At 45.9% G+C, this 13,779-nt stretch overlaps 3 protein-coding genes across 3 annotated transcripts; 2 read left to right on the top strand and 1 right to left on the bottom strand.

Moving 5' to 3' along the window:
- Nucleotides 1-7,298: 7,298 nt before the first annotated feature.
- Nucleotides 7,299-8,118, top strand: GGS23DRAFT_592772 (MutT/nudix family protein; the record flags this gene model as incomplete). The annotated part of the gene is made up of 3 exons (XM_051517932.1): nt 7,299-7,466; nt 7,566-7,716; nt 7,880-8,118. 3 exons carry the CDS (start codon nt 7,299-7,301, stop codon nt 8,116-8,118), a joined length of 558 nt encoding a protein of 185 aa, XP_051376169.1.
- A 1,161-nt stretch (nt 8,119-9,279) lies between these two features.
- Nucleotides 9,280-10,889, bottom strand: GGS23DRAFT_602547 (PCI-domain-containing protein; the record flags this gene model as incomplete). The annotated part of the gene is made up of 3 exons (XM_051519341.1): nt 9,280-10,485; nt 10,573-10,792; nt 10,849-10,889. 3 exons carry the CDS (start codon nt 10,887-10,889, stop codon nt 9,280-9,282), a joined length of 1,467 nt encoding a protein of 488 aa, XP_051376170.1.
- A 696-nt stretch (nt 10,890-11,585) lies between these two features.
- Nucleotides 11,586-13,052, top strand: GGS23DRAFT_178850 (Pre-mRNA splicing factor-domain-containing protein). The gene is made up of 2 exons (XM_051511616.1): nt 11,586-11,827; nt 11,884-13,052. The coding sequence occupies exons 1-2, from the start codon at nt 11,723-11,725 to the stop codon at nt 12,970-12,972; spliced, it is 1,194 nt and encodes a 397-aa protein (XP_051376171.1). The 5' UTR covers nt 11,586-11,722; the 3' UTR covers nt 12,973-13,052.
- Nucleotides 13,053-13,779: the final 727 nt, after the last annotated feature.

The following is a 13,779-nucleotide window of genomic DNA, read 5'->3' on the forward strand; positions in this document are numbered from 1 at the left end:
TTACTCTTATCCTTATAATTCCATTATAAACTAATAATAAGGAAAACCTACGCCTAAGCCGGTATCGTACGCCGAAGCCGCTACCCCGGTATTATTACTACTAGATTAACCTCGACCTTTTACTAAGGAACTAAAGCCATAGGCATTCCTATTCCCGCGACCGGCTACCTCGGGGCTAGCGTCGATTTCCATAATAAAGGTAGCCTAAATAGTAGCTACGATTAATAAACTAAAGGCTATAATAACGGAATTAAAGGTAAAAAACGCCGAGCGAGCTACCCCGGCGCCTTAGTAGGAACTAACTCCCGAACCGACCGATAAATCCCTCGTAGTATATTAACCTTAAGAATACGAGGTAGTTATAACTAATGCTCCGGAAATCGTAAACTTAGGAGTAGTTATACGAAACCTTTCGTAATAAATCGTAAATTTATATAAGTAAATGGGATAGGCTTATTAAAGCTTAGTAATACTAGTTAACTAAGTCGATATAAAACATCGGTAGAATACGATTTTAAAGGAGTAGTACGAATAACTACGATAACTTTATTAAACCGTTACGGCTATATAAGCTACCGGTATCCGAACTACGAAGATATAAATCCATAAGTTCTAAAAGTAAGTCGTAAAGTAAAGCATTTACTTCGCCTAAAACGTATAGGAAACCGTAGCTAAGTTTACCCGATAAAATAAAGTACGAACGGCCGCTATAAACTAACTTCGAAACGCCGTATTCTAAAACTAACGAGCCTTAACCTAGCTCCGCGAAGAATATAATAAGTTAATAACGAACGTTAGCTCCTAAGTTACGTAAAAGGATAAATAAATTAACGAGATCCTTAGTAAGGAATACCTTATTCCCGGGACTATAAAGGAAAAAACCTAGCTAATTAAAGATAACCTTAAGGCTTACGCGGCTAATTTAATTAAGGAATACTAGTAACGACGATTAAATAATAAACCGACGGATATTAAATCTATTATCGCCGGAATTAACTAAAGGATAAAGATACCTATTCCCGCGCCGGATACCCGTATTATAATAACGTTTACCGGGAGATATACTAATAACGAAGCTAAAATAAGGGAAATTATTTCCGACGGCGTACTCTAAGACGCCGCGGCTAAGCGTACCGCCGCGCGTACTAAAGCCCGTTTCTAAGACGCCGCGGTAAGCGCCTTTATATTAAGAAAAGCTAAGTAAGGACTACCGTAACCCCTATAAATCCCGCGGAATACCCCAGGGGACCTAAGGGATTCCGACGACTCGGATAGCTTAAAATCCGGGAACCCGTAAAAGCTACGACGCTTACCCGGCGCCTCTAAAAAACCTTAGGAACCTCTCGATCCGGCCGAAAAACGTATGGTTCGGGCCTAAACTAAAGCTATAAATAATCGACGAAGTACTATAGTAATAACTAACCCGGTATACCTTATTAAGCCTACGGCTTATAACGATAAGGACTTAGCTAAGTTCCGACTATAATAAATTAAGGTTAAGTCTTACTTTAAAACTTACGAAGAAAGTTTTTCCCGGGACGTTTAAAAGATTAATTAAATAAGATCGATACTTACCGAAAAGGCCTAGCTTTAGCATTAATAACGATTAACCTAGGTAAAGAGGTTAATAATCGTCGATACTTAGGTAGGATATTCCTAAGTACTCTAAAAACGGTTTAAGGACTCCGCCGAACGATATCGTAACTCTAAAAAAATATAGGAACTTAAGTATTAAAGAAACGTTTCCTAGTACCTTACCGAGCTTATAGATCTTAACGACGTCGTTTAATAATCCGGAACTACCTTTTAGAACTATATCGCCCGTACTTTATCCGATAAAATAATAAAGTTAGTTTATTTATAACTAGGTAGTATCCCTAAAAGCGACGAAGCCTTCCTTGGAATAATTAAGAAAGCCGGTTAAATCTATAAAAATATAATAGCTAATTTAGGGATTTCGGGAAAAGGAGGGTCCGCTTCGTAGAAGGAGCATACGAAAACGGACTAGTAATAGCGGTAACCCGTAAAAGAAACTCGCTCCCGCTTAGGCTAATCGGTAAACGAACGTAAAAATAAGGATAATAAGAAATTCGTACTAACTAAGGACTTACGATAGATAAGTAATAAAGAAGCTTTAGTTAGAATTAACTAAGCCGCTATCGACTAGCGAAAAAAGGATAAGAAAGCCTACTAGAGATATAGACGGGATAATTACTAAACCTTAACCTACTTCGCGAAAAAGGACTTAGAAGGATAGGACTTACTTACGCTACCTAAGAAGGTCTCATCGGAAAAAAGAGAAAGGAAGGAGCCCGAATTATTACCTAATAAAAGAGCTAGGATCGATATTACTATACGTTAAAAGGAAACTCTTTCCCGTATTATGGAACTATCCGATTTAAATAAAGAACGGGATTTTTAAATATCCCCCCGTAAGCGTTAACGGAATAAAGGGGCGAAAAAAATAACGTAAGGATTACGGCTATTAAACGGCCCGGAACGCTAGAAGTAACGGAAGTAGTATTAATAACGAAGAAACTACGAATCCCCTAGCGTAATTTAAACGAACTAAGGTTAGGTAAACGGCCTATTTATACGATATAAATAAAATATTAAAAGAAAGAATATCTCTTACGAGTTCTCCTAAATACCGGTAGCGAGGTACCCTTAATTAACGCCGCTAAAGTCGAGTAATTACGCCTTCTTATTAATTAACGTATTAAGCCTAGAACCCTTATAGGATTCGACGGCTCGGAAATCTCGTTAGGAGGACTTTAGTATATAAACGAAATAAAACTCCGTAGCTATAAGTATATTTACCGTATCGCTTAGGAAGTTAGTAAATTAAACGAAGAGATCGATACTATCCTACCGTAATAATAAATGAAAGAATACCCCCCCTAGGGATTATTTACGGAGGAACGATTATATTTCGACTTACCCTAATGCCGGAACTACCGCCCCCGGCCGACCCGTATAGGAACTATACGAAAAAAGGATACTCTATTATAAGTACCCGAATAATTTCGCGACTTCGTTTCTATTATAACTAAGGAAGCGGGATAACGGTTCCTTAATCGGTAACCATAGGATTACGTTATTAAACTTCGTCTAGGAACTAATCCCTTATGGGAACCCTTATACGCCATAAGCGAACGGTAGCTAGACGCCTTAAAACCCTAGCTCGACGAAATAATAATAATAGGAAGAATCCGAAAATCTAAGGCCCCCTACGGCGTATCTATAATATTTATAAATAAGAAGGACCCGGGCGCCTTAAAACCGGTAGCTAACTACCGGGGGTTAAATAAAATTATAATACCCGTCCGGTACCCGATTCCGTTAATTAACGAACTATAGAACCTATTCTAAACGGCGCGATAATTTATTAAGATTAACTTAAAATCTAGCTTCCATATAATACGAATTAAGGAAGGCGACGAATGAAAAACCGCCTTTAAAACGCGTTATAGGCTATACGAATATACGGTTATACCTATGGAATTAATTAACGCCCCCGCTACCTTCCAGGCCATAATAAACTATATCTTCCGCGACTTCTTAGACGTAGGAGTTATCGCTTATCTCGATAACGTCTTAGTTTACGCCGATACGTTAAAAGAATATAATAAACTAATTAAGAAAGTCCTAAAACGGCTTATAAAAAACCATCTAGCGGTAATACTAAAGAAATATACCTAGCGAACGTAAGAAGTTAAATTCTTAGGATATAATATAAGCCCTAAGGGCATTACTATATCTAGGGATAAAGTAAAAGCTATCCTTAACTAACGTATCCTAGCTATACTTAAAGACTCCTAAAGCTTTATCGGATTCGCTAACTTCTACCGTAAATTTATACGTAACTTCTCGGGTATAACTAGGCTAATTATTAGCGCTAATAAAGGAAACCGTAAGCTATAGAAATAGGAAATCGAAATAAAGAAGGCCTTCTAAGAATTAAAGGAGACCTTTATAAAAGCCCCGGTACTTACGTATTTCGATCCTAATCGAGTCCCGATCGTTAAAGCCGACGCCTAGGACTTCGCTATTTCCGTAATACTCTTATAAAAGGATAATAAAGGGAAACTAAAACTAGTAGCCTTTTTCTTAAAACGACTTACCTTAACGGAAATAAATTATAAGATATATAATAAAAAACTACTAATAATCGTCGACGCCTTCGAGAAATAGCGATATTATTTCGAAAGGGCTTAGCATTAAATAGAAGTATACTTAGACTATTAGAACCTAACGTACTTTACTACGGTAAAAGTACTAAATCGACGCCAAGCCCGCTAGGCTTAATAATTCTTTTCGTATTACTTTATAATATATTACCGCCTAAGGAAGTAAAATAAAAAGGCCGATATTTTATTTAGATTATTATAATATCGCCCTAAAAAAGGAGGAGCTAAGGACTAGCCGATAGCGACGGTCCTATAGGAAAAGCATTTTTTAAAAAATTTAGGCTTACCTACGGTAATACTCTCTAATATACGGTTAAGTAATATCCTAGTACTTATTTAAACCCTAAAGTTCGTTAAATAGGTTAAAACGGTAGCTACATAGGACCCGGAATACTAAGCCTAACTAACTAAACCGCTTAGCAGGAAGATAAAGCTCTAAAAGGGCCTTCTCTACCGGCGAAACCGTCTCTAGATACCTAAGGACCTATAATAAGAAGTAATTAAATCGGAATACGATACTAAAGTAACGGAATATATAAGTATAAATAAAACCATGGAACTTATTATTCGAAACTTTTAATAACCTAACCTAAAGATAATCGTTAGGGAATTCGTTAAAGGATATCGTAAATACTAATAAAATAAGGTACCTCGATATACCTTATTCGGATTATTATAGCCTATAGAACTATATTACCGACTATAATAAACGATTACGATAGACTTTATTACGGACCTATTAATATCTAATAACTACGATTCTATCTAGGTTATTATAAATCCCTTTACTAAGATAGCATACTTTATTCCGCTAAGAAAGGACGGTAAAAAAGCCGAAGACCTAATACCTATCTTTATCCGTAACTATTAGCGGTTATATGGGATTCTTTTAAATATTATCTCCGACCGAAACTTACGATTTACCTCCTATATATGGAAGGACGTCTTAAAGCTCCTCGGCGTTAAGCCTAAAATAAGTACCGCCTTTTACCCTTAAACGGATAAATAAACGAAAAGACTTAATTAAATCTTAAAAACATACCTACGCGCCTTCGTAAACTACGAAATAAGCGACTAGGAAAGCTTATTACCTACTACCGAATTTACTTATAATAATACCGCTTTAATAGCTACCGGTATATTACCCTTTTACGCTAACTATAGGTAGTACCTAGTAGTATATAACCCTCCTTTAGGTACCCCTAAGAATCTAGGAAGTAATCTTTATATTTACTAGATAATTAAGGTATATAACGAAGCTAAGTAGTATTTAGAAAAAGTACGGTAGCGAATAAAAAGATAGGCAGATAAATACCGGAAAGAAGAACCCCCTCTAAAAGTCGGATAACTTATTATATTAAACGCCCGTAATATTAAAACCAAGCGCCCTATAAAAAAGATAGATAAGAAAATACTCGGTTCCTTTAAGATTTAAAAGGTCGTTTTCCTTACCGCCGTAACTTTAATACTCCCGAAAGGCTAGCGTATTTATAATACCTTTTACGTATCCTTTATCGAATCTTATCGCGTTAATAATTAGGAATTACCTAACCTTAACTAAGTCCTACGGAAGGTAGCCCCGATTAAGGCAGAAGATTACGAAGTAAATAAGGTATTAGATTCCGCTAAAGCCGGAGAAGTCGTTAGGTATTTAATAAAGTAGTAAGGCTAGCCGGCTAAGCGCTATTAAACTTAGGAACCGTAGAAGTACTTTACTACCGAAGGAGCGAGAGGAGCCGTTAAGTTATTCCATTAATAAAACCCTAATAAACCGGTTAACTATCGAATCTAAGACCCGAGATCTACGCTTAAAAACGAGCTTCCCCGAGGAGGGGAGATAATATTATACGGGAATAAAACCCTATATTAATAATTAGGTTATAAAGGTTAGGAGAATAATACCGGGCATTAAGGTCGCCGCTTCGGCGACCTACTAAAGGAAAGTCCTAGATAAGCCGCGGGTAACTCGGTATTAGGGTACCTAGGTACCGGAGTACGAAGGTACTTCGGGAATTATATTAGGACGAGATAGGGACTAGGGAAACGAGGGAAGGACCTAAGGACCTAAGAGACCCCCTATAGAATTATTAGTTGAATTGAACCTATTCCAAGCATATCCCCTTATCACATACGACGCGTATCTTGACACGCAAAAAGACTTCGGCACAGAGGGATCAGAAGGTGACGGTGGCACTGGTGTCAACCCGAACCAGGAGACACTCGAAAGCTCAGCCGAGGACATTGGAGTGCCTGAACTGAAGAGACTCAAGCTCCAGGGTCCTAACGAGTACAACGAGACGATCGAGTGAATCAGTAAATTGATGTCTGATGCAGAATATCTTGTGTCTTTGGCAATCTCCCTAGTTGGTTGCAGTTGTGCCTAGATTGGATGTAGTTTTTGCAAGACTCGCCGTTGTCGCGGAATCGCAAGGTTTATCAAGCTGAACAGTCCGGATGAGAGGATACTGAACCTTAGCTTGGGTACACTTTTGACTTGTAAGATAGAACTCGTCCCTCTTCCACCAACCGTAATTAGTGAATCCGGTGAAATGGCGGAACTAAATGTTTCCCAACCTTCATAGTTGACGGTCCCAACAATCACATCCATGAGGTAGGTAGCTATTACCCATAGTATATTTCGAACTTTACACACACTCTAAAACTCGAGTTAATCCTCGAGATCAATTCGCCTCTATTCACTCCAAGGGGGAAAAAAAAGCCCCCAAAGGGTTAGGTGTATTGTATAATGTCACCGAGCAGTTGAACCAGCCTATATAAGCCTACATACCGCAAAGCGTGAATGTAGACGTCTACGTTTTACGCGACATATAATATGTACGTTGGCTTGTCCTCCCTTCCCTCCCCCTTTTTAGTCGCTGACAGGTCTGCCCCCTGTCCCAACCCGGGAAGCTCAGGCTGACCCGGGTAATATTCATTCAACCTGATCGAAATGATGGCCGTGGTAGGTATATAGTAGGTGCAGTAAAGGGGAAAACCCCCCATTCTGCTTCTTATATAAATTCTTGATCAGTATTCCTCCCAAACTTGCACCGTCGGAAAACACCCAACAACTACCCTCCGAAACTTACCAGCAAGTATCGACCAGCGATGTCTTCTTTCTCCAACGCCAAGGCTCTGTCGTCGGAGCCGCTCGTGCATTCACCCCTCCTCCGCTCCCCCGCCCGTCTCCCGCCGAAGCGGCAGACGCGCACGTGGGAGTCGTCGCCATCCTGGAGCTGCCCGCCAGCCCGGAGATCGTCCTCCAGAGACAAGTCAGTCAGTCCTCTGCTCGGTTTCCGTTCCTACGCCGTCCCCCCCGGAATGTTAGCGGCGCCGTTGCGGCCAACCCATCTCTAACTTCGCAACGCGCCGCAGTACCGCGCACCCATCGACAAGGTCGCCATCGAAGCCCCGGCCGGCCTCATCGACGAGGGCGAGACGCCGGAAGAGGCCGCCGCCCGCGAACTGAGGGAGGAGACCGGCTACGTCGCCAAGGTCGTCGAGACCCCGCCCATCATGTTCAATGGTGCGTCCGCCTCGGCTTTCCAGTCGTCCCCCCCCCCCTCCCCCTCATCCCTACCCTTATATTTTTCGCAGCGGCAGTTGCCAAGCGGGTGCGAGCTCGGCCGCCGAGCTCGGAGTCGTAGTGCCTCTACCGCGAATTACTTACGGACCGCGCGACCTGCCAGACCCGGGCTTCTGCAACACCAACCTCCGGATGGTCCGCGTGACCGTGGACATGACCTTGCCCGAGAACCAGAATCTCCGGCCGAAGCTGGAAGAGGACGAGTTCATCGAGGCCTTCCGCGTCCCGCTGGCAACCCTGCACGACGAGTGCAAGAGGCTCGATGCAGCGGGTTACGCGGTCGACGCCCGTGTGGGGGCGTTCGCCGAGGGCATCGAATTCGTCAAAAGATTCCCCCTGTAAACCCCTCCGGCCTCCCCGGGCACCGTCCCCTCTTTCGGGTCGGACAAAACCGCCTAGGTGATTTTGTTAGGGTTTCAGCTCCGAAGGCTCAAGGGGATGCGGCAGTGGTAGTTTTCATTCGTATTATGTTTGATGTGTGCTTCACGTATGGTGTCTGCTGTGGTCATGTCGGGTAGGATATACTCCAAGGTTAGAATGGGCTATGAAGAATTGGGTGGACTAGCGATCATGGGTTTCTTTGTTTGGTTCTATCGCAGATGCTGGATATCAATAGTCATTTGAATTCTATAGACTTACAAGAACCGAACTACTTCTTACGTAGCTAGACGACATTACTTCTACGGGGTTTGGGGTTAAACCCCCGCCATACGGAGGATTGTACCGTTGGATTTGCTCAAGTTAGGCTTGGGATTGTCCATGAAGTATCCCAGCCATATTTAATTATTGCCCAGTGTAACTCAAAACTCTGACCAATTACTGGCGCGGGTAGGGTTGTAGTGGTGGTAGTTGATAAGAGTCAGTAGGCGACACTAAGAACTGCCTTGTCTTATACGGGTCTTGGCTACGCGTCTAAGTACGAGTTGGATATCACATAACTGTAATTTCCTCCTACATAAAATCCCGTCGTACTGGGGGGTTTTGTTGAGCTCCCGTGGTGTTTTAACCAGCCTACAATACGACGAAAAACTTCCGCACCCTCTCACTAGCGGCCCGTAGGAGAGCCCGTAGGAGAGCACAAGCCGGGGATGCGCGATAACCATTAGTTGGCAACGATCATAGAGATGCTTCGTTTGGGAGTTCGCTGGATTAAAGGTAGCTAGTTCTATGCATAGACTTGCTTTGGATTTATCACTGCCTACATCTGGCAACGTCTGCTATCAGGTTCTAGCAAAGCCGTCGTCAGGTGTAGGGTGTTATTATCAGGACGGATATCCCGCCTCTTTTTTTTTATCAACTGCGGTAGTCAACAGCGAGTGGTACGTGACGGCGTCCCAAGCGACCAAAAGTGGTTGGATTCGTTCAGACCATCTCTCAAGACCGAAACAGAAGCGTGGTGCGCCGTGTCCGAGCGGTGTGCTAGACGACACACGCACACACACGCTTCTGACGTCCTCGTCTATGGATATCTTGTCCTGGTGGGTTTTGGAGACTGGTAAGATTCTAAGGGAAGAGACCTTTACCACTCCTTCTCGCTTTGGCAGCAGCCGCCCTCTGTCGACTTGTGTCGGTGTCGAGTATTGACGCTAACGTCTGGTCGTCAGTCTGCCCGTGGTGGTCGAATACCCGAAACCCATCACTTTCTTTGAAGATCGCGGTGTACAGGGCACCGAGAGCCTCGCTCCAAGATTGCAGAGCCTGGGTCCGCTCGACGTCGCTGTCAGGCCTCATCTCGAGGATTCCAGCTTGCTGATCGATCTTTCCTTGAATCTTGCCGTCGATGATCAAGAATCCTAGGATGTCTTGTACCTCTATCTCGGAGATCTTTAGTTGTCGCGCGATCCACTCGAGCCTAACGCGGGTGTACGGTGCAATCAGCTTCACAACTGCTTTGGTACGCATATTGCGCGTGACCTCATCAATGTTCTCCGCGATGAACGGGTCAGCGAGAATGTCTTGGTTCTTCTGCAAAACGCTGACGTATCTGTGCATGTCGTCTCGTTGATATGCGTCCACCAACTCTGTCATCGCAGCGATGCGCGGGTCGTTGCGATATGGTTTCGTCTCCTGGGAGTCAAAGGGGTTGATGTTTGATTTCATGAGCATCGTAGTAAGAAGCAGGTATTTGAGCACCTGGATTCGCTGCAACGACCCGGCCTCGTCATAGTTGCGGAATGACTCTGAGAAGTCGGATTGGGCATCTTTCCAGTTCTCCTCGCTCATGTGCATCTTGCCTCCGCATTCACGAATGATACCCATGATCTTTGGATGGGGTACGGCTGACCGGACCTTCAGCGCTTTCTGGTACAGGACCTTGAGCTGCTTGTTATTGCGGGTCTCGGCGTACATCTGGATCTCCAAGGCGTAGATCTCGAGAGAGTATGTGCCCTTGTTGGGATCATCCGTGCCGTCTTCACGTTGGCATGCCTTTTGCAGCTCACGCAGCTTCTTGGTGACGGTTAGGTATTCCTTGCGATCGAGAAGGAGCTTGGCTAGTTTTATATTTGTCTTGAGCCATAGACGTTCATTATTGGTGCTCTGGAAGCAGCTCAGGGTCAGGGAATAAAACTGCTCCATGCACTTCCGGGAGGCATCGTCATCCGATTCCTTCTCGATGTGGTCCAGCATGTTATTGATGGATTTCTCTGAGTAGTTACGGGTCACGGCGGATTTGACGTAGGTGAGGAGCTCGGTGTAATGTTCCACTGCCTGTGATGATTGTTAGCCAGAAGTATTGCTAAGCGTGTCTGGCAGTCGGCTCCCAAGTCCGCCCAGTCCGCTCAGGCCTGACCTGACCTTATCGTATCGTCCCAGCCGGAATTCTAGCTTTATAGCTTGCTTCAATCCCTTGAAGCCCCAATCGCCCTTCTCGGACTCGAGCGGTGGGATCCCCAGAAACTCCTCGATGGCATCCTCGGGGTCGTTGGATTTCATCTGCTTCGCGTTGTAGTACTTGTTCTCGATGTCGACGTCCCCAGAGTCCTCGCCGTCGTCGTCCTCGTACTCAAAGTCGTACCTACGAACAAGTTAGGTTGGTTACGGGTAGCGGTTCCTTACGGCGGGGGTTCGTACTGCTCCTCATCCGACTCTTGCATGAAGTCGTCGTCCGACATCTTGACAGTGTCTAACGAAACGGAATGGCGTGGGGAATGCAGTTGACTAGGTGGAATACGGCTCGGTGTCGGCTCGAGATGGGCTACAATGCCAATGCGAAGGAGGAGAGGCTGGGAAGTATGTAGCTGTAAGCGAGATTTTCCCAGATAAGTCCTTGCGTTGATAGGGCAGGGGGGGGTTGTTCAGAGGATGTTTGTTTTCCAATGGTCTTGGGAGCAAGGCTGCTCTTTGGCGGGACGCGGCTGTTGTCGTGGTAGATAGTGTCTTATCTCATTGTAGCTCAGATGATAAGTTACGTAGTACGATCATTGGCAGTGCGGGGCTAAAAGGACTAGGAGGTAGCTTCTAGTAGACGCCTGAGTACCTACTCTTAGAATGCTATATTGTTTTATGCACCTGCCTAGATACTTATGCATTTAAACATACCTAAAGCTTCCTAGGAGGTGTGCGTTTTGGTGGCGGTTCCTTTCGTGGCCTCGCTGCCTTAATCGTAAGGCACGCAAGACGAGTTGAAAGGTAAACCTAGTTGATCAATTGAAGGTGTAAAAACTGTTAGCTGTTGCGTGTTTTTCTTCAATTCCACCAATCACAGGCCTCCATTCTGGATGCCTGAGGATCCACAGAGGTACGTGGGTACGTTTTGAACCCAGCCTTAATAAGATGTGGCTGGGCATTTCTCAATCATAGCGAGTCACAGTAAGTGGCAATTCATCACTGCCAATCTCTCATCGACCTCACTATTTCTTCACTTTATTACAAACCTGTCGCCCCTCAGTCCTCCCCTTCCAAAGCATACATTTTGCGCGACTCTCTCCTTCGCATAGTCGCCAAGATGGGAGACTTACAACTGAAGAAGTCGTATCACCCTGCGCTGCTCAAGAACCAGCGTAGGGTGTACGAGGAGGAGAAGGCCGCCCTAGAGGAGCGCAAGAAAACAGTTCGTAACCATTAAGCTTCCTTTGAACCCCAGTTCGCATATTAACAACCTTGCAGGAAGCTCGCATCCAAGAGATAAAAGAGGAACGCGCGAAAGAAGAACTTCAAAGACAGCTCGCCATCTCCGGTGGTCGCAAGGTGGTCGACCGCGTCGAGTGGATGTACCAGGGCCCCAGCGACGGCCAAGGCGGAACTACCGAAGAGCTCGAAGGATACCTACTGGGCAAGCGACGCATCGACAATATCCTGACTCGAGGATCCGACCATGAAAACCTCAAGAAGACGGCCGGCGCCGACAGTTTCATGGCCCTACAGAATGCGAACACCGAGAAGGATACGGCGGCGAAGATCCGGGAAGACCCCCTCCTAGCCATCAAGAAGCAAGAGCAAGCCGCCTACGAAGCCATGATGAACGACCCCATTAAGAGGAGACAGCTCTTGGCGTCTATGGGACAGACAGAAGAGAAACAATCGTCCCGAAGGAAGGAAGAGAAGCATTCTAGACGGCACAGACACAGATCGCACTCGAGAGACCGCCGCCATCGAAGGCATCCTCGATCCATTTCCAGAGACCGAGACGATTCAAAGGACCGTCGGCACAGACGCCACAGATCCGACTCGGGAGACAGGTCCCGAAGCAGAGACCGACACAGCTCGAGGAAAGAGCGGCATTCTGAGCGCTCCGAACGAAGGCGCTCGGTATCTCGGGACGACCCCAGGGCCAATGGGCGATCGCGGAGGGAGCGATCGCGCAGCCCGCGCCCTAGCGACAGCAAAGAGGACGGGTACCGACGACGCCGCGACTACTCGGACGAGTCCCCGCGGCCGCGACAGCGTCCCCACGCCGGCGACCGAGAAGACCACCGCGACCACCGCGACCGGCGGCCTCACCGAGACGGGCCCAGGAGCGGCGGCCGCCCCGGCGAAACCAGGGGCGCCGGCGACGACGCGGACGAGCGCGCGCGCAAGCTCGCGGCCATGCAGGAGGCGGCGACCAGCCTCGACCAGGACCGCGAAAGGCGACTGGCCGCGCTGGCCGAGAAGGAGCGCCTAGACCGCGAGGCGGACAACAAGGCACGGGAGCGGTCGGGGAAACACGGCGACAGGGAGTTCGTCAACGGCTTACGAAGACAACTAATTACGTGAGAACGTTGGTGGCGAAGGGGTTAAGCAACGCTTGCGGGGACATGCGTTCATCCACATAAAGGATTGAACCTCCGCGGTTATATTGTAGAGGGTCTTGAGAGGTCACCCTGGGGGGGCTTTTTGGATCGCGGGGTCTACATTTCTGTTACGGATTTTCTCCTAAAAGGCCTTTGGGAATCTACTACTAAGCGATGGCATACACCGGGCATGTTGGCAAGAGTGTGTTTTAACGACGACCACGAGCAGACAGAGTATGATAATCGGCAGTCGGCCCAGACTCGCAGGGATAACCCGTCTTGCCTTCGTTCTGGCATCGCCCCGGTTATCTACGCGTATGTTCGGTCTAGAAAGGCAAAGCAATGGCTGGTTTAGGTAGTTAATTATATACCCCCCTGACTGGACAGGGGGAAGGTGTCTAAACACGCACATGGATTTTATGAGGAACGTTTCTCTTGGTACTTGATAATTTCGCATCTAAGAAGGCCCCAAAAGATGAGCAAGCCACCAGTAGGGTTAAATGTAATACGACACAGTTCCAGCCAGGTTGAATAGCGGCGTCGTCGTCGCGGTTTTCGCTTCGTGGCATAATAACCTACTATTGAGAACGCCGCTAAGTGAGCCTCATATCTAGGTTATGATATGATATTGCGTTGAGCCCCCCCCCCCACACACACACTTACAGCCTCCCCCATCGCCAGAGTGTCAGAATAGCCCTGACGTGCAAGCCGCCATCACGTCTTCATATTCCGTTTAAATAGTCCCAAACCGCGCCCCCCGGAGACTAGCCCGCCCTAGAGTTCGAAGTCA

The sequence above is a fragment of the Durotheca rogersii genome (genome assembly GCF_024521655.1).
Source record: "Durotheca rogersii strain YMJ 92031201 chromosome Unknown GGS23scaffold_2, whole genome shotgun sequence".
Classification (NCBI taxonomy): domain Eukaryota; kingdom Fungi; phylum Ascomycota; class Sordariomycetes; order Xylariales; family Xylariaceae; genus Durotheca; species Durotheca rogersii.